Source organism: Centrocercus urophasianus, unplaced genomic scaffold (genome assembly GCF_019232065.1).
Source record: "Centrocercus urophasianus isolate 14NV4802_14NV808 unplaced genomic scaffold, USGS_Curo_1.0 seq_15, whole genome shotgun sequence".
Taxonomy (NCBI): domain Eukaryota; kingdom Metazoa; phylum Chordata; class Aves; order Galliformes; family Phasianidae; genus Centrocercus; species Centrocercus urophasianus.
The window spans coordinates 28,207,642-28,235,311 of record NW_024884697.1 but is presented as its reverse complement, the minus strand read 5'-3'; the positions used below and the strand labels follow the sequence as shown (position 1 = coordinate 28,235,311).

The 27,670-nt window shown below is 35.6% G+C and overlaps 1 protein-coding gene across 1 annotated transcript in view; it reads left to right on the top strand.

Annotated features, from left to right (window-relative positions):
- Window positions 1-27,670, top strand: part of ADAMTS20 (ADAM metallopeptidase with thrombospondin type 1 motif 20) — an 84,483-nt gene that overhangs the window by 41,141 nt on the left and 15,672 nt on the right. The window contains exons 16-28 of the mRNA XM_042815831.1: window positions 2,514-2,609; window positions 3,718-3,884; window positions 3,997-4,126; window positions 5,052-5,178; window positions 5,867-6,077; window positions 6,763-6,927; window positions 7,579-7,743; window positions 8,428-8,550; window positions 9,825-9,932; window positions 11,160-11,324; window positions 11,502-11,789; window positions 12,089-12,250; window positions 12,912-13,088. Of these exons, the coding sequence (XP_042671765.1) occupies window positions 2,514-2,609; window positions 3,718-3,884; window positions 3,997-4,126; window positions 5,052-5,178; window positions 5,867-6,077; window positions 6,763-6,927; window positions 7,579-7,743; window positions 8,428-8,550; window positions 9,825-9,932; window positions 11,160-11,324; window positions 11,502-11,789; window positions 12,089-12,250; window positions 12,912-13,088 (2,084 nt within the window). The remainder of the gene's footprint in view (window positions 1-2,513; window positions 2,610-3,717; window positions 3,885-3,996; window positions 4,127-5,051; window positions 5,179-5,866; window positions 6,078-6,762; window positions 6,928-7,578; window positions 7,744-8,427; window positions 8,551-9,824; window positions 9,933-11,159; window positions 11,325-11,501; window positions 11,790-12,088; window positions 12,251-12,911; window positions 13,089-27,670) is intronic.

The following is a 27,670-nucleotide window of genomic DNA, read 5'->3' as shown; positions in this document are numbered from 1 at the left end:
GTCATCTCAGACTTACTTCCTTCTAACTGAAATTCATTCCACAAAGTAGTAAAATTTTCATTTTGTGCACTTTTTTTTTTTTTTTACAAAATGCATCGTTTCAAAAAAGAAACCTATCATTTTTATATTAAAAAGTAAATTATGAAAAATGGAAGCTCATAGTATGTAGTTTTTTTTATTTTTACAATCCACAACATAAGGTAGTCTGACTTGAAAGTTACTGTGTCGTTTGCTTTCCTAGATGCTTTAACTGATTTACTGTAGTGCTACGTGTTCTGAGGAAATAATTTTTATAGGAGCTCATATTTACACTGGGAAACAAGATGACTACATTAATTATGCAGACTGCAATAAAACAAGTTTCCCAACTTGTTGCTATAGATAAGACAGAATGTTGTCAATTCTCAGAATCAAACAGACTTGCTTTGACTGGAAGGGATTTGTCTAGTTTCAGCACTCCTACCATGAGCAGGGTTGCCACTCACCAGATCAGACTGCCCAGGGCCCCATCCAACCTGGCATTGAACACTTCTGATGGGAGTGGGATCCACAGCTCCTCTGGGCAGCTTGTTGCAGTGCCTCACCACTCTCTGATTAAAGAATTTCTTCCTAACATCTAACCTAAATCTTCCCACTTAGTTTAAAGCCGTTTCCCTTGTCCTGTCATTATCAGACCATGTTAAAGGTCAGTTTCCCTCCTGCTTGTAAGTTCCCCTCAAGTACTGGAGGGCTGCAATGAGATCTCCTTGGAGTCTTTTCTTCTCCAAGCTGAACAAGCCTGAATCTCTCGTCTTTTCTTCGCAGAGCAGGTGCTCCAGCCCTCTGATCATCTTTGTGGCCCTCCTCTTTGTTATTTCCTTAGATAAGCTTGCCAAAGTCTGTATACTTGGTCTTTTTCTTTAATCAGTGACTAGTGCCATTCCATACTGTCACAAGCCATTTTACTGAGGAACTAGGCAAGAACAGCTTGTGGTACGTGCTTGTATTCATACAGTTATGAGGACAGTCATGATGTTGTCATTAAGTGTTTAAATGACAGTGAAACAATCTGAAGAAATTCACTGTAATGAAAACGCTAATTTACTAAACTCTCAGTTCAGAAAATGGTCATCTAATTATGTAAGCATAATTGTTATGCTGGTTATAATTGCAGTAGACTAGAGATTCTGAGGATTTCCTGGAAAACTTTCCTTCTCACTGCCTTAGGATGTGATCTAGCATCCTTTTTATACTTGACAAGGCTAGGCAATTTTATTTGTAGTTTCCTCCCGTATTTTGTCTTCTGTATTCTAGAAGGTTTTCACTGTGAGAGATGAGGGCCTTTTTTGTGTGTTTTTTGTTTTTCTTCCCAACAGTACTAGAACAGAGACCAAAGGCTTTTTTTATCCTGAGCAGATAGCAAATCATGCAGTTGCAGTGCTGCCCCCATCTGGTAGTTTTGCACCTGTGATTAGTTTAAACGTTTCTTTTAAGTTTTATAGTATTATTAGGTTAAAAGTACTGGGAAGTTAGTGAATTAAGAAACTTAAAGACTAGAAACATAAAGACTATACCCATTTAATTTGCCTCCCATGGAAGTGAGTTAACTAACTAAAGTTCAATACAGGCAAGACTTTTAAACACAGCAAAACAAGTGGCAAAGTTAGCAAAGATTATATTAATGCTTCAGATTGTATGTTTTTGTTTATTCTTTCCCATGTTTGCCATATTCAGTTGTTCTTAGTCACAGTGATCCTTCTGAATCTGTAATTAGCATCTGTGAGAAACTACTGTTTTTGTGGGGTTTTTTTTTTAGCTTGTACTTAAGTACAGAGCAACAGATCTGAAAAGTAGATCAGTACGGATCTGATTTTGTTACCTGGAGACGAGGATACTGTAATACTGATTGGAGATATTATAGGAAACAGTGACTCATTTGTGAAGCATTTTTGTTCTAGAGAATGCTCAGCATGATAACACTTGTAGTAGCAGAATGTGGATCTGACATAGCTCGTTTGTCTGGTACATCTACGTCTATTATAACACTGCACTATTTGAGTATTTAGGACTTGTTCTTTAGAGTGCTGCAGTGCAGTACTTTTGTAAGATAGGGAAAGCCTAACTCAGTTGTACAGAGAATGGAAGTAATTTAAGTGATTCATTTAGGTATGTATGAAAGTTTTGTGTCTAAATTGTGAGAGAGTTTCCTGAGTCCCACGTGATATATGCGACTGCTCTCTAGGTGAACTCGTGTTATTGTTAAAGAATAGAATTCGCATTTCTGAACACAGGAATGAATTTTAGCTGTATTTTCAGTTATGAAAATAAAAATTCAATTCAACTGACTTAAAGAAAAAAGATACATAAAGATATTCATATTTCCATCCTGAAAACATGAGGGTATTCAGAAGTAATGGTTGCTTGTGCACCATAGAGATAGAGTTTGTTGACTAAAAGTAGTTAAACGTATGCTCGTATCTGCCAACATCTGAGTATTTTTATCTGTGGTTAATTTGTGAAAAATTACATTGCAGGTTACAATGTTGTAGTACAGATTCCCAAAGGAGCAACAAACATTGATATTCGGCAGCACAGCTACTCAGGGAAACCAGAAGATGACAACTACCTTGGTAAGAACCTCCAGCGTACAACACTGACAGATGATAGTTTTCGTGCTCATGTCAGAAGTCTGCTCTAGACACATGTTGTCAGAAGCTCAATAAAGTCTTTAGAGCAAATATGTAATTACATTGTATCACCACTTGCCTGACTCTCTGGGTAGGTGTTAATTTTAATAATAATGAGATGATGGTAGGTTTCTGATTCCTGAATGTCTCACTTGTCAGAGAAGACAAGTTATAGCGTGATACTGTATGATTTTGTCAATTTTTGAGTTTGTTGTGGCCATGATAATTAAATCATCATGAGCCAGCTAAAGAGCATTTGAGTTTATAAATATTGAAAACATATTTAGAAATGAAGCAGTCAGCAAGCTTACCAGACTTCTCATGTTTTTTCTATTTTTCTGTCATGTCTGAGTGTAAAGATAATATTTTGATAAATTTATTTATGAATTTGTGAGTGTGTGATAGAAACAAATCACAAGTGAATGATACCAAAGATCTAGGTTGTTTTATTTCAGTGTAATTATGTTATCTCTGAAGTGCCTGAGAGTAGTATATTGATGCATAGTTTCTTTCTCCCTTTTTCCATTGTTTTATTAATGTTTACTTTGCTATTCATCTTTGCTATTACAATATTATTATACACAATATTATTATTATTATTCTGAATGCATAATAATTCCCTTTTTCTTATTTTAGAATATACTTTTAGTAGCTACTTAACTAAAAATAGCTCCAACAAATAGAAGAATGTGCACTGTAGAATTATGTAGATGTTTGAAATACATAGAAATATGAATGATGTTTATTCTCTTCTTCAGTACCTAACTAAACTAATCTAAACTAACTAAATTTAAAGTGTGACTGTACTCAGCTTTCAGAAAAACAAATATTATTAAACGTGTTATTGCAGAGAAATGACAACTGCTCAAATGAAAGCTGCCAATGGTTGAGATGGAATTAATGCATTAGAAATGTTTGATACAACTTTAAAATCTTACATGTGGACTAAAACATGGCAGTGTTGATGCAAAGGTATATTTTTAGAAGTTTTGATAGAAAGAAACTTCTAATTAAAATAGAAGCTTTACTTACATATTTATTTTACTTACAGCATTATCTGATGTTCATGGGAATTTTATCTTGAATGGAAATTTTGTTGTAAGCATGTCAAAAAGAGAAATCAACATACATGGAGCAATTTTTGAGTACAATGGTTCAAACAATACAGTAGAACGAATTAACAGCACTGATAGGATTGAAGAGGAGTTAACCTTACAGGTGAATATTTACCTTTTTTCATGAATTTGAAAATTGGCTACGTGGTCATTGTGTTCACAATCTTATGTCATGCTCAAATTTACTGAAAAACAGTTATTTTATCTCAATTAAGGTTTTGTGTGTAGGGAATTTATACAACCCTGATGTGCGTTATTCATTCAATATTCCAATAGAAGACAGAAGTGATCTGTTTACGTGGGATCCCTATGGACCCTGGCAGGACTGCAGCAGGATGTGTCAAGGTAGTGTAAATTCTTCTGACATCAGATCCAAAGAGTTGATGGCATTTAGGATGGGACTAGTCTTAAGTACTCAGATTTTGTTACGTCTGCTTGTAAGGAAGAAACTCAGCATTTTCAGTAAACTTTAGGTGCACATAGCATTTAAGGGCAGAATGGCTTCACTTTTTCTCTTTTCAGTATAATTCTGTACCCAGAATTATGTTTGTGTTCCCTCCTTTTTTAACTATGGGAGTGGTTCATAGAAAGTAGCCGAATCAAGTCTAGTACATCCTTCATAATTGTATGTCTACTAAGATATATTTAGCAGCTGTTACAGTACTTCCAGATGGTGACTGACTGGTTTGCCTGGTATTTTTCATATGTTTTTCTGTGTTTTGGTTATCTGCTACTTTAAGTGGAGCTATTTGGAAATATAAACTTAAACCAATATTCCATATGCTATTACAGCCTAAAAATAGAGCCACAATATGTATAAAGTGTATCTATGAAGTGTGTGTGCTCAGATTTTTTTTATAGATTCTATTAGCAGGTGCTTTCCTGTACTTTAGATAGATGGTGAATTTCTGCCAATTTTGAGTCAGGCTGAAGACATACTCATGTGCTAGAGAAGCATAACATCTGCCAACTGTGGTACTTCTCCAACCTGAAAGACTCCAGGTCTTTTAGGTACTTTGTGCTCAAACTTTCTCCTTCCTTAAAGAAAGGATCATGACCTCTTAGGTAACACAGTGGCAAATGTGATTAGGATCAGTCTGTTCTCACCAGGAAGGTAGCCAGATGCACAGAGCAGCATGGTTCAGCAGATTTTACTCTATACAAAGATTAATGCTAATGGAGTATCTCAGCTAAATTCCTAAATGATGAATGAAATCCATTATTGTAAAAAGGCTCTCTTATTTCTACCTGCTTTTCACTTCTTTACAAGGTATTAGAAGAAGAAGAATGACGTGCATACGTAGAAGTGATCATGTGGTAGTGTCTGATCAAAGATGTGAACATATACCTCTTGTTCCAGATGTCTCTGAAGAGTGTAATACGGAGTGTGAATTAAGGTAAAAAGAGTTTCTTCGCTAATTGAACTACTGTGGTCTTTCTTACTTTTATTGATAGAGATTGAAACAAAGTAATTGACTGCTTTATTCTTCCTTCCTCCACTCCCTCTCCTTCCATCATCTGTCACTTCTCCAATCTTTCCCTCCTTTCTCAAATCTGTACGTGTGTGTGTGTGTATATATATATATGTATATATATATATATTATATAAGTATATGTATATATAACTATTTATATGGTTGGTTTATACAGTAGGCCTACAGTTCTGCGATTAAGTAGAATTAATGTGCTTCTTTTCTAGTTTATATTCATAAAGCTCAAAAAAAATGTTTTGCTGAACAGAATACATTTTTCACCAGAACTGTACCTACTGTAACTGAAACTAATTTGGAACACAGTTTTCTTTTTTTCCACTCCAAGAAAGCCCTCAATGAAGTGTTCAGAACATAAAGGTTAGAATTATAGCTTATATTTTTCAAAATCACCTGGGAGTTTTAGACAGGTCCTTTAAAGATCCTTTAAATTTAAAAAGATGTTTTTAAAACTGGGTTAAATTCTTTTATATTGCTTTGAAAATTCCAGTCGTGACTAGCTATTCCCTAAAATGCAATTCTAGGCACTTTCTCTGAGTGCTTAATTAACTTAATAAATCATAGTTAGCCTTTCTATAACAGTTTATCTTTGCAGGTGGCACAGCATTGGCAAAAGTGACTGCACATCAAAGTGTGGCCCAGGGTATCGATCTATAGAAATCCACTGCATGAAGTACTCCGTTTCAAAAGGACTCAGTGCCCTGGTGGATGATAGATACTGTGCTGATCAGCAGAAACCACCAACCAGAGAGCCCTGTCATGGCGACTGTATGTTAACAAGCTGGCACTACACAGAATGGTCAGAGGTATGAATTCAAGACCTTTGTAATTACAGCGTTGTAGTTCTAGTTAGTGTTCGTAGGAAATCTTGGTTTCTATTTATATATATTTTTCAGTTTAAATAACTAAAAGAAAATAATGCTTGACAAATCCAGAATGGCCAAAGGTACAAATTCAAAACCTTTTAGCATTAGACTTCTAATTAGTGTTCATAACAACTCTTGTTTTTTTCTAAATATATATATATATTTAGTTTAAATAACTGAAAAAAAAAAAAAAAAATAACGTTATACGAATGAGATGTTGTTGGAAGAGGTGATACCGGACTCTGGATTTTGGTAACTGCTGGACATGATTCCTCATACTCTTGTAAGAAGCTCTAGCTGTCTACACTAGTTCGCAGCTTGTATTTAGAAGTCAGCAGAGAATATCAGGGCATATTTTATTTGGAGCCTTATTAATTTAGTACTGTGTGTACTGGAGAAAAAGAGTAAGTACAGTTTCAGCTTTAACCTTCATTAATGAGTTTTGTATTGGAGCTGCTAAACAAGGTGCCAAGTTTATCTCAGGTGAACACAGTAGCAATGTTTAACTTTGATGTAGCTACATTTGTCTAGCACTGTGCTTTTCACCTCAAAGACCAGTAACCTATTTTGACTTGTGTTTTTCCTGCTATGCTTCCTATTTCATAATATCGTCTGAATGCTGCAGTGCTCCAGGAGCTGTGAAAGAGGCGTCAGAACCAGAGAAGCTTTCTGTTTGAACAACTTGGGTCGTCATCTTCCTGACAGAGAATGTCAGGAACTTCCAAGAGTTGTAACACAGAGTTGCAATGAATTCTTGTGTCCAAGCTGGTCTGCTAGTGAGTGGAGTGAGGTAATGAATTATGTAAAGTTTAAGACTCCTTTGGGCCTGATCACCAATATAAAAATAATCTGAACTGTGTTTTTTGTTCTGATTATTTTAGAGCACATGAAAGTGTTATAGGACTGCACTGATGTACCTCTCAGGTGTACAAACGGCATGAGAACTTCTGAAAACCACACCTAGATTTAATTTTTTCTCAGAAATTTAATTACGTTAAAGTGATATAGCAAAAGCTCCTTTATCTGGTCATACATGTACCTTTCTTTTTTTCTGAAGCAATGAACTTTCAGCCAATTGAATAGCAGAATTATATCCATTTCATTGTAGATTTTATATATGTAGTAGAATGATGGATGGCTTAAACAGGTTCCCAGTGAAAGCTGTGACATGTGCACTCATATTTTAACTAAATGTTTTTATTCTATTGAAAATAAGCAAGTTGTACTTTGCTTTCATATTTTATGGCTTTAGAAACCTGATAGTGATTATTTATATTATGTGTTTGAATTGATGTTTACTAGAAATGGAGAACTCACAAAATAACTAGTTCTGTTGCATGAAGTACATTCATGGAATATTTTTGTGAATTGTGTAATCTTCAAAATCCTGCAGCTTGCTATAAAGAAGTGAACTCTTTACAACCTGATTATTATTTTACAGTGCCCTGTGACATGTGGCAAAGGAATGAAGCATCGACAAGTATGGTGCCAACTTAATGATGAACAACTGAGAGACGATTTCTGTAATCTGAATGATAGACCAGGATCAGTAACACCATGTGAACTTCCTGAATGCGCATCTTGGCAAGTAGGCCCTTGGGGAGCAGTGAGTACATAAGTATTTCTGGCTCTTTGTTGCTATTTCAGACCATGAATGATCACAGAACAACACCTTTTATGCATTTTAATTGGAACTTAAGCAGCTATTTGAAGGTGTATTGGTTCACATGTTTGTTTGGTTCTATTGACCGTCTAGCCTGTAATTTAGGAATGCCCTCATGTAAATTAAATGCTTCAAATAGCCACTAACTTTGAGCCTTAATATAAAAAATTACTAATGATATTTCTCATTAACATGTTTCATCTCCAAAATAATGAAAATGTAGGTAGCATAGCATTCAAATGAATGAGAGAAGTAAAAGACCAAGTATTTATAGTTGCACCAGCATGTTTAATTTATAGCTTGAATTAAGATAATTGAAGTGTATATGCTAAATAACAGGAAACAAGTTGTTTATCCCAGTCAGTTGCACACCCTCCAACATACTGCAGGGGGCAGAGTGGGGAAAAGGAGGAAGTGGTGATATTTTGCAAGTACTGTTGTGCAATAACCAAAATACTGTTTTGTTGTGAACGCTGTTTTAACACCATATGGTCTGATGTGAAGAAATTTATCTTCATCCCAATACATGCTCCTATTTATGCTAGAGAGTTTTGAAATAGAAGATGGAATGAAAAAATAATTTTGTTTAAACATAGTGCTATTTCAAATGTGTGACATTCTTAACAGTGTACTGTAACGTGTGGACGTGGATACCAGATGCGTGCAGTCAAATGCGTTACTGGGACTTACAGAGTTATTTTGGATGATGACAGAGAATGTAATGCTGCTACTCGTCCTAGAGATAACCAAGTAAGTTAAGAAATAACTTCCAGTTGGTTGAGCATCTTAGCTGAAAGCATCTAAACACAAACATTGTCTATTGACTTCTTGGAGGAACTTACAAGAAATGAGTTCTAGAGCGAGGAAACTATATACTCTTTTTCTGTGCTATTTGACGTGGAGAATAACACGGAAATTGGAGATTTGAAAATTTGATACATGTTGAAGGGATCCAAAGAACTGATTATTTGTAAGTACATTTTTTTAAAAAGCTCCAATTTGTAGAATAAAGTAGGGTGACTGCTTGCTGTTGTACTAAGTAATCGCACCTAGCTAGATTGGAGTTCTGCTCCACAATTCTGTTTGTTCTTTAAAGATAGATGTACTTACTTGAGGAAAGCTTTGATAGTGGAAATAATAATTTTAAACTCTGTAGACATGAATTGTATATGGTTCAATATGGTATTAATATGGGTCTCTACACTTCCTCCCCATCTCTGTTTAATTACTTTATCTCTCCTTAATTTAAATTTATTGTTTTTCAGAAGAAATGTCTACAATAAGTTACATACATGCAAATGAATAGCAATTAATGTCAAACATGCTACATATTAGTTTGTTGATCTGGCTACCAGATTGCATTTACATGCAGTTAGGCAGGTAACCACTTATCTCTAGGAGGGCAGGCTCTGATTCTGATCTTTTTTTTTTTTTTTTGAGAGCAAAAGAAAATAGGGTATTGGGATCCAGAATATACCTTGCACAAGTCACCAGCCTACTGATGGCTTCTTGAATAAGATTCCAAAATGTAAAAGCCAAGCAATGAGTACAAATTAATTTCCTCTCCACTCAAAATTGGTTTGAGTATGCTTCATATTTGGGGTTGTGATACTTCTTCATCTGTTGACTGAAACTGAACAATTTTTTGTTATTGGTAACAGAAGGTATGAAGGACAGCAGAGCTGCTTTTTTCTCTCAGTTCTGTATTGCACGTGGCTCTGAAACAGAACAGTCATGTTCATGTCAACTGTCTCCAGCAAGCTACTAAATATGGCTCTTTCTCAAACTGCAAATATTAGCTATTACTAATACAGAATTAACGTTAAATAGATTGTCTTCACCTCTCTACTTAAAACAAAACAATTTGTTAAAAACCTTTGAATAATGCCACTGAAAAGTAGATTTACTGGTTAATTAATGCTGGCATATTGTAGTAAAAGGGTCTGTCATTGTGGGAGCCATCTGCTTTACATTTGGCTTTTCCTAAACTTAGATTTTGAAAGCTTTTTTTTTAAACCCCATAGGAATGTGAATTGCCCTCTTGTCCAGAAACTACAAAATTATGGACTACATCGTTTCCTCTAATCCATGTAGGAAAGGTGACCCAATGGCGATATGGATCATGGACCCCAGTATGTAATGTAATGGTGATCACAGCCGTCAGAGCTGTTCTCCATTCTTTCTCTCATTTTCTGTAAAACTGTCATTATTATATTTTTCAGACCAAAATCTGCTTGAGATAATTTTTAAAGAAATTTTGATATTTTTTTTTTTATTTTTATTTTTTAAGAACACGTTAGTTTGTTGTTTTTTTTTTTAAAGGAGATAGACACTTCCAGCCACTTCTATGATTAAGCCTAGCCAGGGGAAATAAAAGAAAAACAAGTGAGTGGGGTTTGAGAGGCTGGAGTTCTGAGCAGACTAGTTTTGATATGATTAAGAACGTTCAAGGAGATGTTTTAAAATAATTGATCAGTTTGTGAGAATGGAAAACATCTTTCATTCAAAAATATGATTTACATCTTGTATACTTGAGTAACATATTAAATTGTTTATGTCTTTAAAGATCCAATTATACACAACTTCTAAAATAAGCAACACAGACCCAGCTGCCATATGCACTAACTCTGTTTAACCAAAGAGTGTTTAATTTTCATAGTGATGAAAATTAGTTGTATTTGACAGAATTATAAAACTTTAAAATCATCTGTAACAATGTACTTGTCTGTTAATCCCTTGAGGTTCTTAATGAGGCATATAGCAATTACATTTTTGCTGAAAAGGCTTTAACAGAACAGTAGTAAAGAGTGCATAAAGTGGAGCTACATAGAGGCTCTCTACTAAATCCCCATGGTACTTTTTATCTATAAAGACATCTAAAGGGGCTCAATGGATTATGTTAATATGAATTAGAATGTGATTACCAGGTTTTTATTACATCAGTTCATGTAAATGTTGCATCACTATGGAACAACTAGATCATTCTGGAAGCTGCTCTTAATGTTTCTATTGTTAGTAAATTTAAAAATTCCCTTTGCAACTGTATAATGATTCCATATTAGAGTTTAAATGTTTCCTCTTAAATATGCTGAATTACTTTCTAGTAAGGCTCAGCACTTCAGTTTCAATCCTAGAGGAATTCTTAAGACCAAAACCATTCTTAAGACCTAGCAATATTCACTTCCTTCCTGAGTGCATGGCTCTGTACTTGACACTCGGGTATCACTGTGAGTTGGAAGTCTGGTTGTCAGTGATTAATATTAAAGTCACGCTGATACTAAGCTATGCTAGCATTTTTGATGCTTGCATGATCTCTCTGATCTCCTGGAATGCAGTTAACATGGATTGTCCTCTGACAGTGTTCAGCATCCTGTGGGAAGGGTGATCGTGCTCGCTATGTGAGCTGTAGAGATGCTCATGGAGGAATAGCAGATGAATCTTTCTGTGCTCATTTGCCACGTCCAGCTGAGGTTTCAAGTTGCTTTAGCCCATGTGGAGAGTGGCAAGTTGGAAACTGGTCCCCTGTAAGTATTGCTCAGATTGTTCTTTTTTTAAATGTATAAAAACCTGGAATTTCATATTCTGTACATGCATGCATCCTCTGAAAAAGAAAAGTATATGTTTTATATTGTCAAATGTAAATGTCTTTAGTTATTAGCTATCAGTGTTCTGTCACAAACATTGGATTAATTTTTGGTCAGTGCACAGTTACATGTGATAGTGGAATAATAACAAGACAAGTTATCTGTGTCAACTACCATCAACAAATCAACGAGAATTACTGTGATCCTGAAGGCCGTCCCTCTAAAGAACAAGAATGTAACATGCCACCATGTTCACCAGTTTATCACACTCCGAAAATACATGAGCATCCAAGTCATTTTCCAGAAGCAGGTTATCCTCCAATACATCATCCGCTAGACAGCGTGAACCAGTGGAATCATCCTTCTGTAGGAGGATATCAATGGAGGACTGGACCCTGGGGAGCAGTAAGAAAATCTTGTTTTTCTATGTTAATTTATCTCAGTTGTGAATATACATTTGGAGAAATGTTATCACAGTACGGAGTTGGTGAAAAGTACATTGTTTTAAAAAGTACCATTATGAAAAATATATTCAATTTAAAATCTGTGCAATTTCAACTTTCAAACACTTCTACATAATAATCCCTATTTGCAAATTTCCAGTTTTGAATGCTAATATATCTTTTTTTAAGTTGTTTTAAGCAACACAGTATACATTTTTCTAATGATACAACAGTGATATTTGTCTCTACATGTTTTGGTAGTGCTCTAGTACTTGTGCAGGTGGATTTCACCGTCGAGTTGTAGTATGTCAAGATGAGGAAGGAAGAAGCGCTAGTTATTGTGATGAGGCAAGTAAACCTCCAGAGTCAAGACACTGTGATTCTGGACCCTGCCCACGATGGAACTATGGAAACTGGGGAGAAGTAAGACCATTTCATTTTCAAGCGGAAACATCACTGCATAAGCTTAGAAATAGTATCAAAATAATTTGAATGTGAATCGAACCGTTCTTTTAAGTTTTGAAAAATAATGGGTTTCAATGTGTTTATTTATAATTTGTTCTTTGAAATCCAGAACTGTAATATAAATATAGGTAGCATAAAAATAAGTCTAAAAGAAGTATTCTAAGTTAAAACTGGCTTATCTGGCATTCTAAGATTACCTCTTATGTTTTATGCCCTCTTCTCTTATTCTTGATACACTAATATCTAGAAGCCTAGAAAATAAGACAAAATGAGTGATTTCCTGTTTTGACCAGATCTAGCCATTTAGTTCTCAAGGACAGTCTGAGTGTTGTTTTGTGTTTATTCTCACAAATAGTTATTTTTCTTTGGTAGGGTAGACTTTCTGTAACAGATGTTTTATAGACATTCACTTGATCAACTATTAAATTGTAGTTTTGTAAATTTTTGATGAAAGAATAGTTTTTTCTTTATATGAACTCAAAAACTGTACATCTTTTTTTCTTGAATATCCAGGGAATGCTAATGTAGGCGTAGTAAGTAACAGCATGTATTTATTATCACATTAATAGTATTTGATGACTTGCAACAAAAATTTTGTGTATAAATTTCTATGTTTTAGTGTACCCAAACATGTGGAGATGGAATAAAGACAAGACTGGTGATATGTCAGCTTCCTACTGGCCAAATGCTGGGTGATCAAAACTGTGAAATTCTAGACAAGCCACCTAATATGGCACAATGTAATGTGCATTCTTGCCCTGGTGATGTTTCATGGCATCGGGGACCATGGAAATCGGTACGATAGCATTCACTGATATTTTCTGCTTTCTGTTCTTTCTGTCACTCTATTTCCCCACGGCTTTCAAAAGTTGTATTATTATGTTATTTGGCAACAATGAAATAATAGTGCATGCGGAACAGAGTCTGTATTTTTGTTAAGCAAATGCTCCTGCTCACATTGAATTAAATGGGAAATAGCCATTTTCTTCGGTGAGAACAGGTTTTATGTTCTGTAAAATATCATACAGAGTATTTTGAAAATTGACATGAATAATTATCACTGATAGTGATACCTACTGGGTTGATCTGTTCCGAAGAGTTATGTTTGATCTGTTTTAATTTAAAAGTATATGCTGTAATTTATACGGCAGTATTACCTGCATATTTATATTTGTAAAAAACAAAAACAAACAAGTCTTTTTAGTACTTAACATTTATCTATCAGTATATTTAAATATAAGCTATTTCGCATATCTATATTACACTTTGTCACAAAACAGCATTTTACTCCATATTGAATGTACATTTGTGTATAAAGGTTTATATTTGTGGTTTTAAAACAATGACTAATTAAAGTTGTCTGTGTATAATTATGTATGTAACTATAATATGTTATTGTCTATATGTCACTGTCTATTAATGTATTAAAATGATTACAGTAATTACCATTGATCTTTAAAATTGCCACTAGCAGATAATTCACATTAAGAAGCAATCGTAGCATATTCTGCAAAAGAGAGAACATTATATTCCTTCGAGCTATGAATGCGACAACAATATTTATTAGTTATTGTGCTCAATTTTAAAGAGATTAATGGCGATCAAAGGTGTGTGGATCTAATTCTGATTCCATTCAAAATTATTCCAAAAATGTCATTAACATCTCTGAAGGATGGGCTAAGGATACAATTCTTTACATTTATCTTAATAGGATTCTGTAGTTTCATTCTTTGAATTATCATAGAAACATTTCTTTTTAAATATTGTCCAATTTCAAGTTTGAATAACTGATTAGTGTTTATATAATCTATTCTTATTTATTGCAAATAGAGTTTACCATGGAAGTTTGAATTAATAAGCTCTCCCAATTACCTCTTCCACTGTGCAAACAGAATTTTGGTTTTATGTTTAAAGGATACCAGAGTATCTTCTTTAGCTGTTATTCAAATAACTGGAGATGACTTACTGTTTACTAGTTCTTAATTAATGCATGTACTTCAGGGGCCAAGAAGGTAAGCAGGGCTTACATACAGACTATTGGAAGCAAGGGAATTTTTAAGCACTTGCTTCATGAGGGATAACTTTGACCTCACTGAACGCTGGCTTTGTCTCTGCCCAGCCAGTTCAGAGTGGGTGTAAAAAAAAATACTTAAAAAATCCTTTTTCTCATTTAGCTGTAGTTTTTTTTTTTTTTCTAAACCATATCTGAACTAAAGCTTTAGCTCTCTGATTATTCCAGGTTTTTCAGAGTTTCCTGTTGAATTTTATGTTCAAGTGGAAATAGATTCCCAGTATCTGCAAAGATTTTTCTGGAATTTATCCAGACTAGAGTAAAAACCTGATCTACAGCAGACCATGATGAGCTGGCATTTAGTGATTTGTAATGCCCAGCTGCTTGAGCAAGTTTAATTCTTCCAAGGGAAGAAAAGTTATTAAAATTATTCAGAGTTCAGTTCTTCAAAACAATGTTTATCTTCCAAAGCAATAAATGAATGTCTTGAATACCCATTTCCTTATCTGAATTTAATAGTAACATTCAGAGATATGAGAGGCAGGCAAAAGCACTTCTAGTGTTTGCTCTGGGAGGAAAGGCTTTTGCAGTGTCCAGTACACGCTTACAAAGCATTTCTTCTAGGACTTTTTAGCAGTAAATTTTGAGGATTTATAATTATGCAATAGAAATAACAATCCTGGATGCAGAAATTTCTGTGACTGGCTTGTATTTCAAAGAAGGCAGCTTTTGACTTCAGAGAATTAGGTAATTATTGATTAACTTTAATTCCATTCTGTTGATGTAGTGAACATTACAAAAACCACTTAGCACAGATTCTGAATGTCAGAGTGAGATATGCAACATGTTAGGGTATCTTTCTACCTTTAGTGCAAGCTAGGTACTTCTGTTTTAGGATAATAAGCTTGTTTATACTTGGTTCTAACTCAGAAGCAAGAAAGTTTATTCTAGCATGGGAAAAAAAAAGACTTCAGCTAATGTTCAGTTCTGTTCCAAAAATTACCATTAAAAGTATTTATAGTTTTTCATCTTGGGATAACGCTTTTTGTACATACATTATGAATAATAAGCTACTACTAATTGTACAGCATGAGAGAAGAAGTAAATTATGGCTCAAGCATAAATTAATGTAAGCAATTATTTAATTAATTTTAATCAGAATCAGAAACATTGACTGAATTCTTGAAACTGTGATTAAGTCCATAATTTACATATTCGTAACATCCAAACCAGAGAAGGACTCTGGAAACACACCCTTTTGCTTGAAAGATTAATTCATTTCATCTGGAGGTCTTGGAGACACTCTAACAATGTTTTATTTGTAGAATGTAGCTTACTTTTTTGGCTTTTTTTTCTTCCAACCAGGAACTGAATAATGCTGTTCCTTTTCTTGTCTTTGTATCAAATTTCAGAGAAAATGGAGTGAGTTTACACACAGTCTCTGCTCTCGAGGGACTCTCAATGACTGCCTTGTGTGCAACACTGGAACAGGTTGCCTAGAGGTGGCAGATGCTCCATTCCTGGAGATATTCAAGGTCAGGCTGGACCAGGCTCTGAACAACCTGATCTAGCTGTATGTGTGTAGGTGCCCCTGTTCCTTGCAGGGCATTTAACCTAGATGACCTTTAAGGATCCCTTCCAGCTCAAATGATTCTACGGTGCTATGAATATTCATGACAACTCCTAATGTAAGTGAAGTTGATACAATATTGTAGAATCATCCCTAAATTCAAATATTTCAAGATAATATTTTAGCCTGATTGGCTTAGATCTAAGTACACTACCTCAATTTTGATATGTGCAAATTATGATACATACATATTTTGCTGTATATACATATTTATAATGTGTTTATAACTTAAATAATACTTGAGGTAGATAGATTGCGTAGCTGCTTGTTTCAATGGAGTTGCACCACCAGTAAAAACTTGGGCTGTGGATATTTCCCTCTTAGGCTGTTCTAGTCTTTGGTGAAGGGATTGAAGCAATGATCCAAAACTACACAAAAGAATGAGTAAATCACAAGCTACAAAGTATGGAAACCATATGTCACATTATCTAATGTCAAGAACAATTCCATAGCATTCTGACAGCTGCCTAAGTGTGCTTTGTTCTAATACAGGTTTTTTATTGTGTTCTTCCTTATTTTTAACAATTCATTGTTGGGTTTTTGTGTTTAGTCCATGTGGTAATACCTGAGATTTATTGTATTATATTTTATCATAGTGCTTTTCTGTCTTAATGATAAATTTTTTGTTTGTTTGTTTGTTTTTTTACAACAAGCATGAAAAGGGAAAGTATTACAGATTTGCAGAGACTTTAAAACTATCCACAATGACAAGATTTAACAGTTTTCTCCTATAATTCTTTTGAGATAATCTGTCTTTATTTAGCTCAAGAACGCTGTGTTGTCCCATATCCAGATGCTTCAGCATTCTTAGCCAAACGATTGACCAACAACTACCTGCCAGTATTTTATGTCAGAATACAATCAAATCATCAGTTAGTCAGTTAAATGGTTAAGATGTAACAGTCCTTCAGTGCGTTTACATGTAGTCTTGCAAAGTTTTCATGAATAACACCAATGTAAATTAACTGTACTAGAGAATCAAATGCTCTAGTTAGCACACAGCACACAGTAATATTAACTAGAATTTTAAGTAGAAATGCAGTAACTGACATGTTTGTCATTGTTAGTTTTCAGGAACTAAGGCCTTGTTGGCTGCAGAGGTTAACTGTAGCAGCAGATACAGCGAGGGCTTCCCAAACACAAGCTGCTTCCTCCCATGTGAAATGCAGTATTTGGCTGGGAAAGAATTTGACATTAGCGAGTTAAGGGATTTCTGGTGGAAAAGCCCTGGTGCGGTACGTGAACAGACTAGGTGATTTACACATACTTTTTGTTTGACTCTTTATTCTGCTGTTCAGGCTTTTTATGACTGACCAAATGAGCTTTTCTTTACAGAGGCTTTTTATGGAGACTTTAAGAGGCTTCACTACATTGAACTACTACCTGAAGCTTCCCCCTTAAATCTCAATTTCTTTTAAGTTTTGGTATTTTTCTCTTGGTTAAATGGTCATATCTTACTTTCTAGCCCTTTTTCTTCTTGTGAGCTGGGATGTGATACATCCATCTTTTCAAAGTGAAGATGTATGAATAATTTGTCCTCAGGCCTTCCGGATAGCGTTGGTTCTGTCAGATAATAATTTTAGGTTTCTTTTCTTGTTTACTTTAAAGTTTTAGAAAATATTTTCTGTGATGAAAGGGACCTTAATTTAAAAGTGAACAGACATGGCTTTCCCAAAAGTAGTGATTTTGCAGAGTGCTCTTACATCTGTTCAAACACTATTAAAATAACAAAGCACTGACAACAAACCAGCCAGGTCAATTACACCTTGTATTGGTCTAGAAATCCATCGTCCCAGAGGAGTGTTTTGCTAACCATTCAAATTACATTTTAAAAGTTCTGTAAAAATTCGATTCAGGAATGTTAGATTTTTTTCTTTGATTATTTTTGTTGTTCTGTTTGGTTTTTATTTTTTTGGGATAACAGTATAAATCTGGTTGTGCTGAGGTGTTTTTGTTATCACTGTTACAGATAATATTTAACCCTTTCAGAAGACAAACACGTTTGTTTGAAATTTTGATTAAAACAAGGTTTTCTTCCTCTGTCTCATATTTTCATCTAATTTTGTCAGTGATTGACTTGTGATTTCACAGTTTAGGCATATCGAGTGGATCAATTCATTTTCTAAGTTAACTTTAAGTGTCAGAAATTCCTATTACCCTTCAGACACATAATGTAATAGTCTCTAAAGTGGCTATTTTTCTAATTTTTCAGTTTTCTGTCAAGTTAATGCTTTGGAAAGATTTCCATAGAATTCTGGTCTTTGCACTAGTGGAAGAAGTCAAGAGAATAAATTTATTTCTAAAAATTATCATTCCAGTCCTCTTTCAGCGATGTTATTGCCAGGCCTCCCATCAACTTCTGCAGGAGCAGAAGCAGCCCAAACTTGCATAAGTAGAATGTGTATTTGTTTCCATTTTAATGCAAAAAAAAAAAAAAAAAAAAAGATATGTATGATAAGTGCCTTCATTCATTTTTCTAATGTGTAAAAAGTATTTATATCTTTGAAGATAATCTTTTATATTAAAAGGGAATTCAGGATTAGTGAATTTGGTTTTCAAAACCAGCTTCAGCCTTATACCTCTACTTCTGCTGCTGCCTAATGTCCAACTTCAGAATACCTCATTACCAATACAGCACATTTATTTAATATCCCTCTGGCTGAAATCTTAATGTTAGCATACGCTATTCATTTTTAAAAATTCTGGAACTTGGGAGTGTCTTTTCAGAGATAATTGATAACATATGTCACTACCCAAATAATGTCATAGAACAGGCTTGGGATAGTGGATTTCTTTTAGGGCAGTTCTGAATGAATACGAAAGAAAATAATTGTTTCAGAAATTCAAAAACAAATATTTATGTGTATTGTTCATCGTATTTAGAGGAAATGTCTCCATTTTGGTGCTATGTTGCCTGTATAGCTTGAAATAATAAATAAGTTGTAATGTATGTCTGATAATTTAATTTAATGACTGTGATTTGTGTCTGTGAAATATAGCTGCATTTTAACCCTTCTTTTTCAATGCATGTTGTGTGGCTTTGTGTTTATATTTAACATGTCTTTTATTAAGGAATGCTAATGTTTAAAGTTCTTTAAAAAAAAAAAAAAGGAACTAACTTCTTTTGCTGAAGGTGTTTTTAGCACTGAGTAACTTCTGTGCGCAATGAATGTCATGTGATACTTTACTGACATTATTTTCATGGGGTTAAGCATCTTTAAAGTTTCCTGTGTAAAAGATTAAAGGTTGCTGTAAAATTTGAAAAAGCTCCTAAAGTTGAACAACAACAAAAATGTGAACTTTGTTAGTGATAAAAGCAGCAACTGATCCTGTTGGACAATTAGACTGAAATAAGGAGTTGATCTCTGATGATGAACGCATTGTCTCTGATCTTTGATTATGAAGCTTAAAGATAATGGTTATTTAACAACTTATGTTGGAGTTGTGATTTTACAGTACAGTCCTGCCTCCACTCAGGGACAAACGACACAAAACTGAGGGTCGTAACACAATGCGCAACTCGTATAATCTCAAAAAACTAAAGCACTCTTACAAGTTTGTGTAGCTTTCAGACCTTTCCTTTTGAAAATGGACAAGTAAGAAGGAACCTAGTTGGAAAACAAAGTAAAACAAGGAATATCCCAGAGGAGGATGGCAGGTGATCCTGGTCATCCTTAATACCATTCCTAAGTATTTATAGTCATTCATTGAAAATGAGTATAAGACTACTCAGGCGTTTATTTCTTTTTGTAGTGTAGGAGCATTCAGAAAAGCTAACAGGTTTTGGGTGGTCGGATCCATGGAAAAACCATTCTGAGCTGCCTGTGGCAGTTCTGAGAATCCCAGTCAATGCTCATTAATATTGCCCCAAAGTGTTTTGAGGCCCAAATTTAAAAGCTATGAAACATAGACTGAAACATTAATATTGTTAAAAATTTGTGAAGGTTAATACATGCATATTTTGTTTAGCTGGCATGCATTAGAATTCCCAACGCATTCCGTAGCTCTCTATGAGATCCCATCCTTTCTGAGAAAATGGGTAACTGTGGGATACAGGCTACTCCACTAAGGTAGGCTGCTATACTGATCAGTAGATGTGCTAGCATGAATGTATCTATGGCCCTTGCTCTTCAGTGAGAGCAGGCTTAGGCACTTAGATTTCCTGATGAATTAGTCCTTCAGAAGCTTGCATATTTGCTAACATTTTTGCACATGGCTGCGTGCAGTGTTGGAAAGATTGGTCTGTAAGTAATTGAAAAAATACAGAAGAATGTCTTAGGTTGAAGATAAACTGGAAGACACATACAAAGGTGGGTGAAATACATTTCATATTATCTACGTTATACTTGTAAACTCATATTCTTGCCCAATTAATATTTAAAGTGTGTTGTTTTTTTTTTCAATTCTTTAGCTGATATTTAATTACATTTTTGATGCTTTTAAAGAGTTTGAAATGTTTTTAACAAAACCGTGTCGTCCCAGTATACACTGTTAATTTTAGAACTTTTTTTGGAAAGTTCATATACAAAACCTTAACTTTTAGTCAAATGAAAAAAAAGTGAAATGACACATAGCACAGACTGCTTTAATTTATGAGCTACTGTTTTGCTGCAGTTCACATGATTGAAAATGATAAATCAAAGACTACATTTACAGAGATCCAATGTTTCCTTTTGATCATGTTTGCCTTTTTGCAAATCAGCCAAAATTTGTCTGCCATGGTGTGGCTGTTATCTCATTATTTTTGTATTCTGTTGAAAAGACCCTGTATCTTAAGATAAAGTGAAGTTTAAAAAGCGAAAAATATATAAACAAATTATTTTATCTGTGCAACTCTTCTGTTTCTGAAAGTGTAGACCTCACACCAAGAGATCCTCTGTCATTAAAAATATGGTCCATCTTTTACTGTGAAGATCCAGTCATAAAAAGTCACTCCTAATGAGCAAACTTTACTGTTCAGTGAGAAGGCAGACTGTGTCATTACCAGGCCTTTGCTCAGTTTTCCCAAGCACCTCAAGAGGCATGAGCTGCACCCCCTGTGATGCACCCTTAAACCATGTCTTATTGTTAACAGTAATCATGAATTCAGTTTGGGTTACAATTTTGGGTGGTTGTTTGTTTTTGTATGTGGGTTTGTGTTGTTTTATTTTTGAGGTAGGTGGGTATGGTGGCATGCACAACTGCTGACTTGATTGAGTGCACCCCTTGTTCTCCCTTTGGGAAGTGTGTCTGGAAAGTTAGCCATTTATTGGAAATGAGGGGGGAAAAAAGTGTTTCTTTTCTTTTGGCTTTCATTATATTTCCTAAGGTCTCCTATCTCCATCCCTGCCTTCCTTTTTTCTTGATACTTGTTTCTTATAATTTGTCTCCAGTCCCGCTGCCTTCATTTAATTACGTAAAGGTGTTACTTGGGTTGTATGTTTGTGTGGGGAAAAAAAGAATGAGTAAGACTTGCTAAGACAAGACAAAATTTTGCCATCTGCAACAATGCAGTGATAAACATGCCCACATTGGATGTTTTTGCAGGTTCCTAAAAAACCCAAGAGCAGAATAATCATTCCATCTTGTGAATTTAACACAAACGTGTTTCTGTAGATTAAGATTTTTCAGAAAGTGAGGTTCTACCTCTGTTCCTGTTTGCCAGTAATTTCAGGAGTGGAGAGGCAGAATTGACTGGGTTTGGTCTTTGGTTTCCTGCTGTTCTTGTATTTTTGCTTGTTGCTTTTCCTCAGCCATCTGTCTCCGTTGTATATATCATGCAGCTGAAAGGTGATAAAAGTTAGACACATGTACCAGATACACTCTTGCAGAAATGCTGATTGAGCAATGCAGCTTATTTGTCCCCTCCCCCACCTCTCTTGCTTCTCCCCCAGCAAATATGTAAGCTGATCATATTTCTCATTGTTTTAATATATGCTCTGATTAATTACAGCAATAATGTTACTTGAATGAGAGCTGATGGTGAAGTTCTTAGCTGAAGCATGTGCAGACCCTTCAGTGACACTTTGAGGCCTGTCTTAAGACCTGCACGTGAGACAGCAGATCTTGCCAAATGGCTGCTGAAAGGAGACAGAAATACCCATTGTTTTTCTGATTCTCATGTGGCAACCAGATGCAGTGGATTCTAATTGAGAGAAAGTATGGCAGGAAGAGTAACTATACATGATTTTTTACTGTAACAGAGAGATGAAATAGAGCCTATAAAAGAAGTGTTAAATGAGATACCAAATGTGAGACGTTGTCATTGTTGAAGGAGAATACATTAATCACCTACTTGTGAAGTAGTGACTGCTATATTTAAATATTCATAATAATCAAGAACACGTTAATAGCATCAGAAAATACCTTCAGTTAGCACAAGGCTTGTCTTTGCATCTCACTGTTGTGAGATAGCGCTAGCATGCCTCGCATGAACAGATGGATATCCTGTGGGTTATGTTGTGTCCAAGTATCTAAGAGTCTTCGTAGAAGACTGAAACCTGAAAGAAAAATAATATCTAGAGGAGAAGTCATGACATCTGAATATGATTTTGGACTTTGACTCAACTATTCTGTAAAGCCTAGTAATGTCCTCATTTTTGCCACTGTTCTGTTCATCTTGCTTTCCTTTTCTTCTCTTATACCATGCCACAGTCTTCCATCAGCACTCACACTGAAATGTCCATAATCTTTGTGAAATGTTCTCTTTGTAATTGTTCTCCAGTAGCTTGGATTGTACTCATATGGAAAATGGGGAAATGGTAACCTCTGCTGTGAGCCATGTGAACTTATTCTTGTCCAAAATCAGTGTCAATTTTGGTTCCTTGTTATGAAATATTATCTGTGCTAAGATTTTCCTTTTTGAAACATACAATCAGGATTTTTTAGACTCCATCTGAAATTTATATGAAAGGTTGCTATTTCATTAATCTGAAGCTTCAGGTTTTTCCTGGCATAAGGAATTTTCACACTCCTTGTTGCAGTGGAGTATTGGAGTCACCTCTAAACAAATCAGGCACATCATTTTTCTTTTGAATGAAAATGAGTTAGACTTTATCTAGAAAGAAAATTGGGTTCTCTTTTGAATGGGGAGAAACATCCAATCAGAATAACAAAGCCAGAGAATCACGGAGAAGTAGGGGTTGGAAGGGACCTCTGGAGGTCACGTAGTCCAGCTCCATTGCTAAAGCAAGTTTCCTAGAGGGAAATCACCAAAAAGATTTTGGGGGATACAGTTCATATCTGAGCTTGTGTGGTATCCACTGTGCACACTCACACACATTGGTAAATTCTCTAGCTGTAGAATGTATTTGTTTGTTTTAAAGCAGTTTCCAGAACAAACAGGAGAGTAAAGAGCATTCTGTCACTCCTGCAGATGTGATAGCTCTCATTTGGTAGCTTTGTATAAACTGGCTCACTCCTTGGAGAGCTAAGGAATTTCACTTGAAATGACAAAGATGAGCATGTCAATATCACTTATTAAATCTCTACAATAGAATTGTCCTTTATAAGCTGTAAACTAATTATTTCTTAAAATGAAAACTAACAATGTATTTTACATTTGTAGAGAAAATAAACATACTTTGAAAATACAGGAGAAGTAGTTACATAGTAAGTATAGTATGATCATTCACTTACAAAGAAATGTTTTCTGAATGTTTTTCTTTAAGAGGACAGCTGAAGTAGCACACCTGTAAAGTGCAGTTCTTTGCACAATTATTTGAGTTTACACTTGTACAAGTGAGGGCCCAACAGGATCTAAAGATAGAGGCAGAGTAAAATCAAATGCTCTGCAGCTGGCATTAAAAATGATGCCAGTCTTTAGGCAGTGATGGGCAAAATGGTGATATCTGTCATGAGCAGAAAAGACTTGACAGGGATTTCAAACAACAGTCTTCTGTTTTGATTTTGCTGAGTTTGAAGTAATGGGAAGTGCTTTGCTGAGATGTCAGAAATAAGCCAAACTGAAACCTATTCACAAATCGAATGAATAAATGATATTCAGTGGATGATCATTAAGTGGAACTTCAGGAGTTACAATTTTGATTTTTCCAACAGCTGCACAGAATATGGTTGTTCATCTGCCATCTAGGCAGATTGCTGTTTTGCTGAAAGGTTTCCCTTATTAACACTACCTCCAGCTGCATGAGACAAAGAAATCTGGACCGCATGGTTGCAATTTTAAATGCTAAAATGCCTCTAGTATCATTAGCAGAATTTGATTTCTGAAGGCAAAAAAATCAACTTCCCTTCCCTTCAAGATCTGTCCTGATGGGACTGACTTTAATATAATGGAAAGGTTTGATCTATGTGTCTTTTTTTTTTTAACTGGGATGTCTTTGTTTTTAAGAGGAAGATGTTAACATATATTCCTAGCAGATTCCATATGGCTCCTTCACATAGCAGCTTTGCCTTCCTGCTCTCTACATCAACCCTAGAAGGTCTGTCTTTGATCCTCTTCATTCCTTCTTCATCTCCACTTTTTCTGTGTATGTATGTTTGTAGTTTGTTTCTCATTTATAGCCCCCTCCACTGTTGATGAGGCCATACCTGAAGTACTCACTCCAATTCTGCCATCTGTTCTGACAGCTCATGAGATACGTTGGATGTACTGGGAAGAGTCCTGTGTAGGACCATGAAGATTTAAGGGGCTGGAGCACCCCTCCTATAAAAAAGGCAGAGAGAGCTGGGAATTGTCAGCTTAGAGAAGGGGAGTTCCTGGGGGCCAAAAAAATCTCTTAATATAAATAATATAAATAAAGAAAGGTGCAAATGGAGCCAGATTCTTTTTAGTGGTACTCAGTGCCATGACAGGAGAAATGGGCACAAACAAAAGCACAGGAGGTTGCCTCTGAACACCAGGCAGCACTGCTGTGCTGTGCAGTGTTGGAGCACTGGCACAGGCTCGGAGGCCTTCAGCAGCCACCTGGACTTGGGCCTGGGCACCCTGCACTGGGTGCCCCTGCTGAGCTGGGGCTGGGGCAGACCAACTTAAAGGTCGCATCCAAGCTCAAACATTCTCTGATTCTGTGATATGATGTTGAATCAATAGACTTGAAAAATATTTATTCAGAGTCATTTTTTCAAATGGAAGTTGAAACAAAATTGTAATTTTATGAGACAGACAAAGGCTGCCTATCCATGGACCACAGAGTACACAGTCCTGCAGAAAAGACGTGGCTATGGAGAAGTTAGATGACCCCAGAAAGAGCTGCTGTTGCCTTTTGTTGTTCTCAGCTGCAGCATTCAGTGTTAGGTCATTCTGTGGTGTACTCCACAATCTTGTACACAAACACTTGGGACTGGTCTGGTGTGCACAGGTGTTCACATGCACGATACACCCTGTAAGCAATGGTAACCAATGTAAGAATGGTAGAACGCTGATGTGTCAGGTTCCTGCCCTGCTATGCAGAGTGCAAAGTCATTCTTAGCCTACCTTTCCTCCCTTTCATTGCTGTAGTTGCAAAAGCAGCTTCCTTAAAACTAGTAAAACAGATTTACACACTGCAGCTGCAAGGACGACTTAGTTAAATCATATCAAGACATCTACAATAACTTTGATATAACACTTAATTTTTTAAATGATTCTGTACTCAATGAGATAATTCAGAATCTTCAGTGTAACTTCTGTAGTTAATATGTGTAGCTTAGAAATAAAAATAAATCATATACATACCTCCTGGAATTCAATATACTTTCTCAGGAGTGATGGGTTGCTTGGTCTTTTCTAGCCCTGGTCCCTTCTGATTGTTTGAGCTAATAGTACAAGTGCTTGTGCTTGTTGTAGTGAAGAGTTGTGACACTGAATCCGTGAATTCAGGGAGACCCAATCCCAGAGTCTGTGTTACTTCTTGACAGTATTCTACATGTTTAAAGGGAAGGATAACTTTGTGAGTTATTTCAGCTGAAAAATACTTGTTTCATGCTGAAGCATCACAAGGAACCTTGGGGAGATGTGGCTAGTAGAGAGGAGGCAAGTGCAGAAGAGCTAATTATGATACAACAAATGAAAATTTGAAACAACTCTCAACTGAGTAGTGCTCAAAGATGTGCTTTATGAGTGTTTTGTGCAGTAGTGTTCCCACTCTATATTTAGCTTAGTTTTAAAAGAGACCAAATAGACTCTTGGGCTAACCAAGAGATCATCAAAACAGTTTTCAGATAACTCAACTACTGTTTAATTGTATAGGTTTGTACATTTTCTTTTGTATCATAGAATCACAGAATATCCTGAGTTGGAAGGGACCCGCAAGGATCATCAAGTCCAGCTCCACATAGGATCATTGTAAAACCAGAATATGTCTGACAGCATTGTCCAGATGCTTCTTGAACTCCAGCAAACTCAGTGCTATGACCACTGCTCTGGGGAGGCTGCCATTTTAAAATCTGTCATTTCAAAAATTCTTTCTATCCAGTTGTAGAAATGCCTGCCCAAAACAAAAAAAACAGAAACAAACAAAAAAACAAGAGAAGAAATGTGTATTAGAGCGCACATTTAAAATATCTTTTATCCTTTTTTAGTGGCAAAGCAATACTTTTGGTCATATTCATCTGTTAGATCTCCTTATGCCTAATGCGAATACAAAGAGAACTTGTTACATGCTTCTCATTTACTGGCTTATTTTTCATTCTCTGCAATCCCAGTGAGCTCCAGCTAAGCTCCACAAAATGCTGCCTTGAAAGAAAAGGTTAGGAAAATTTAGAACAAAATCCACCAAATAATCCGTAGTCTACAAACTTGAAATGAAGTAGAATCAATAGTAAAATCATCAAAAAAAAGCTCTTTACTGAGGTTTCGTGAAACTACATCTGTCAGCTGCAGACAAAGCCTTAATTTGGTGAGAGATGATGATGGCATGCCTGTCTGAGAATCAGTCTGTACCACAGAAAGCACCAGGATTTCTGTCAGGCTGATCCTCATAGAATTTTATTGCTATGAAAAAAAAAAAAAAAAAAAAAAGCCAAACAGATGAATCCTAGTTACCAGCATCATGGAATGGCTTTGAACAATAGTAATCAAGTCCAGCTTTTTACTGCAGTTTTATGTTTTTAAAAGAATGAGGCATATGGGAGATATTACTTTGGCCAATGTTGAGACAAGTGCTAGAATTTCTGTGCAAAATGGTTACAGGGATACTTTTATTCAACTTGTACCCTTTTTAAAAGATTTGTGTTTATTTTGAGATTTAAAATTCTTACAGCCTTTTTTCTACATGTGCAGTCTGCAGAAAATATATGAGAGAATGTGCTTTCCATGAGTCTCTAATCATGTGGAATGTTATCCAAATGAAGCCACTTCATAGATGTCTTGAACTGCAAGGATTACATTAGTCTTGACCATGTGCAAACTTAGTGATCAGAAGGAAGCCAAGCAGCAGGAGATCGAAGTGCAGGTAGACTTTTTCAGTTGGAAGGATTAAGCCTTGGGAAGATCATTACCAGAGCATCTCACAAAACTGGGAACCAGGCAGTGAGAGGATGAGATTCCACAAACTGTGCGTAATAATGCATTAGGAGCTTCAAGGATGAGTAAAGGCTCAAGAAAGGCAAAATCCATCTTTGTACAAAATGTGCTATAGGCTAGGCTCAGTAAAAGGACATGAGTGATTTCCAGAGCAAAGAACAAAACCTCTGTCCAGCTCAGGAGAGAATCTGATGCTTCCTCACATATGTATGGAACTTCCATGCAATCACAGAATCCTGATGATCTAAAGCTGAAAGGAGGCCAATCAAGCAGGTACCTAGCTCAGTGTGTGCA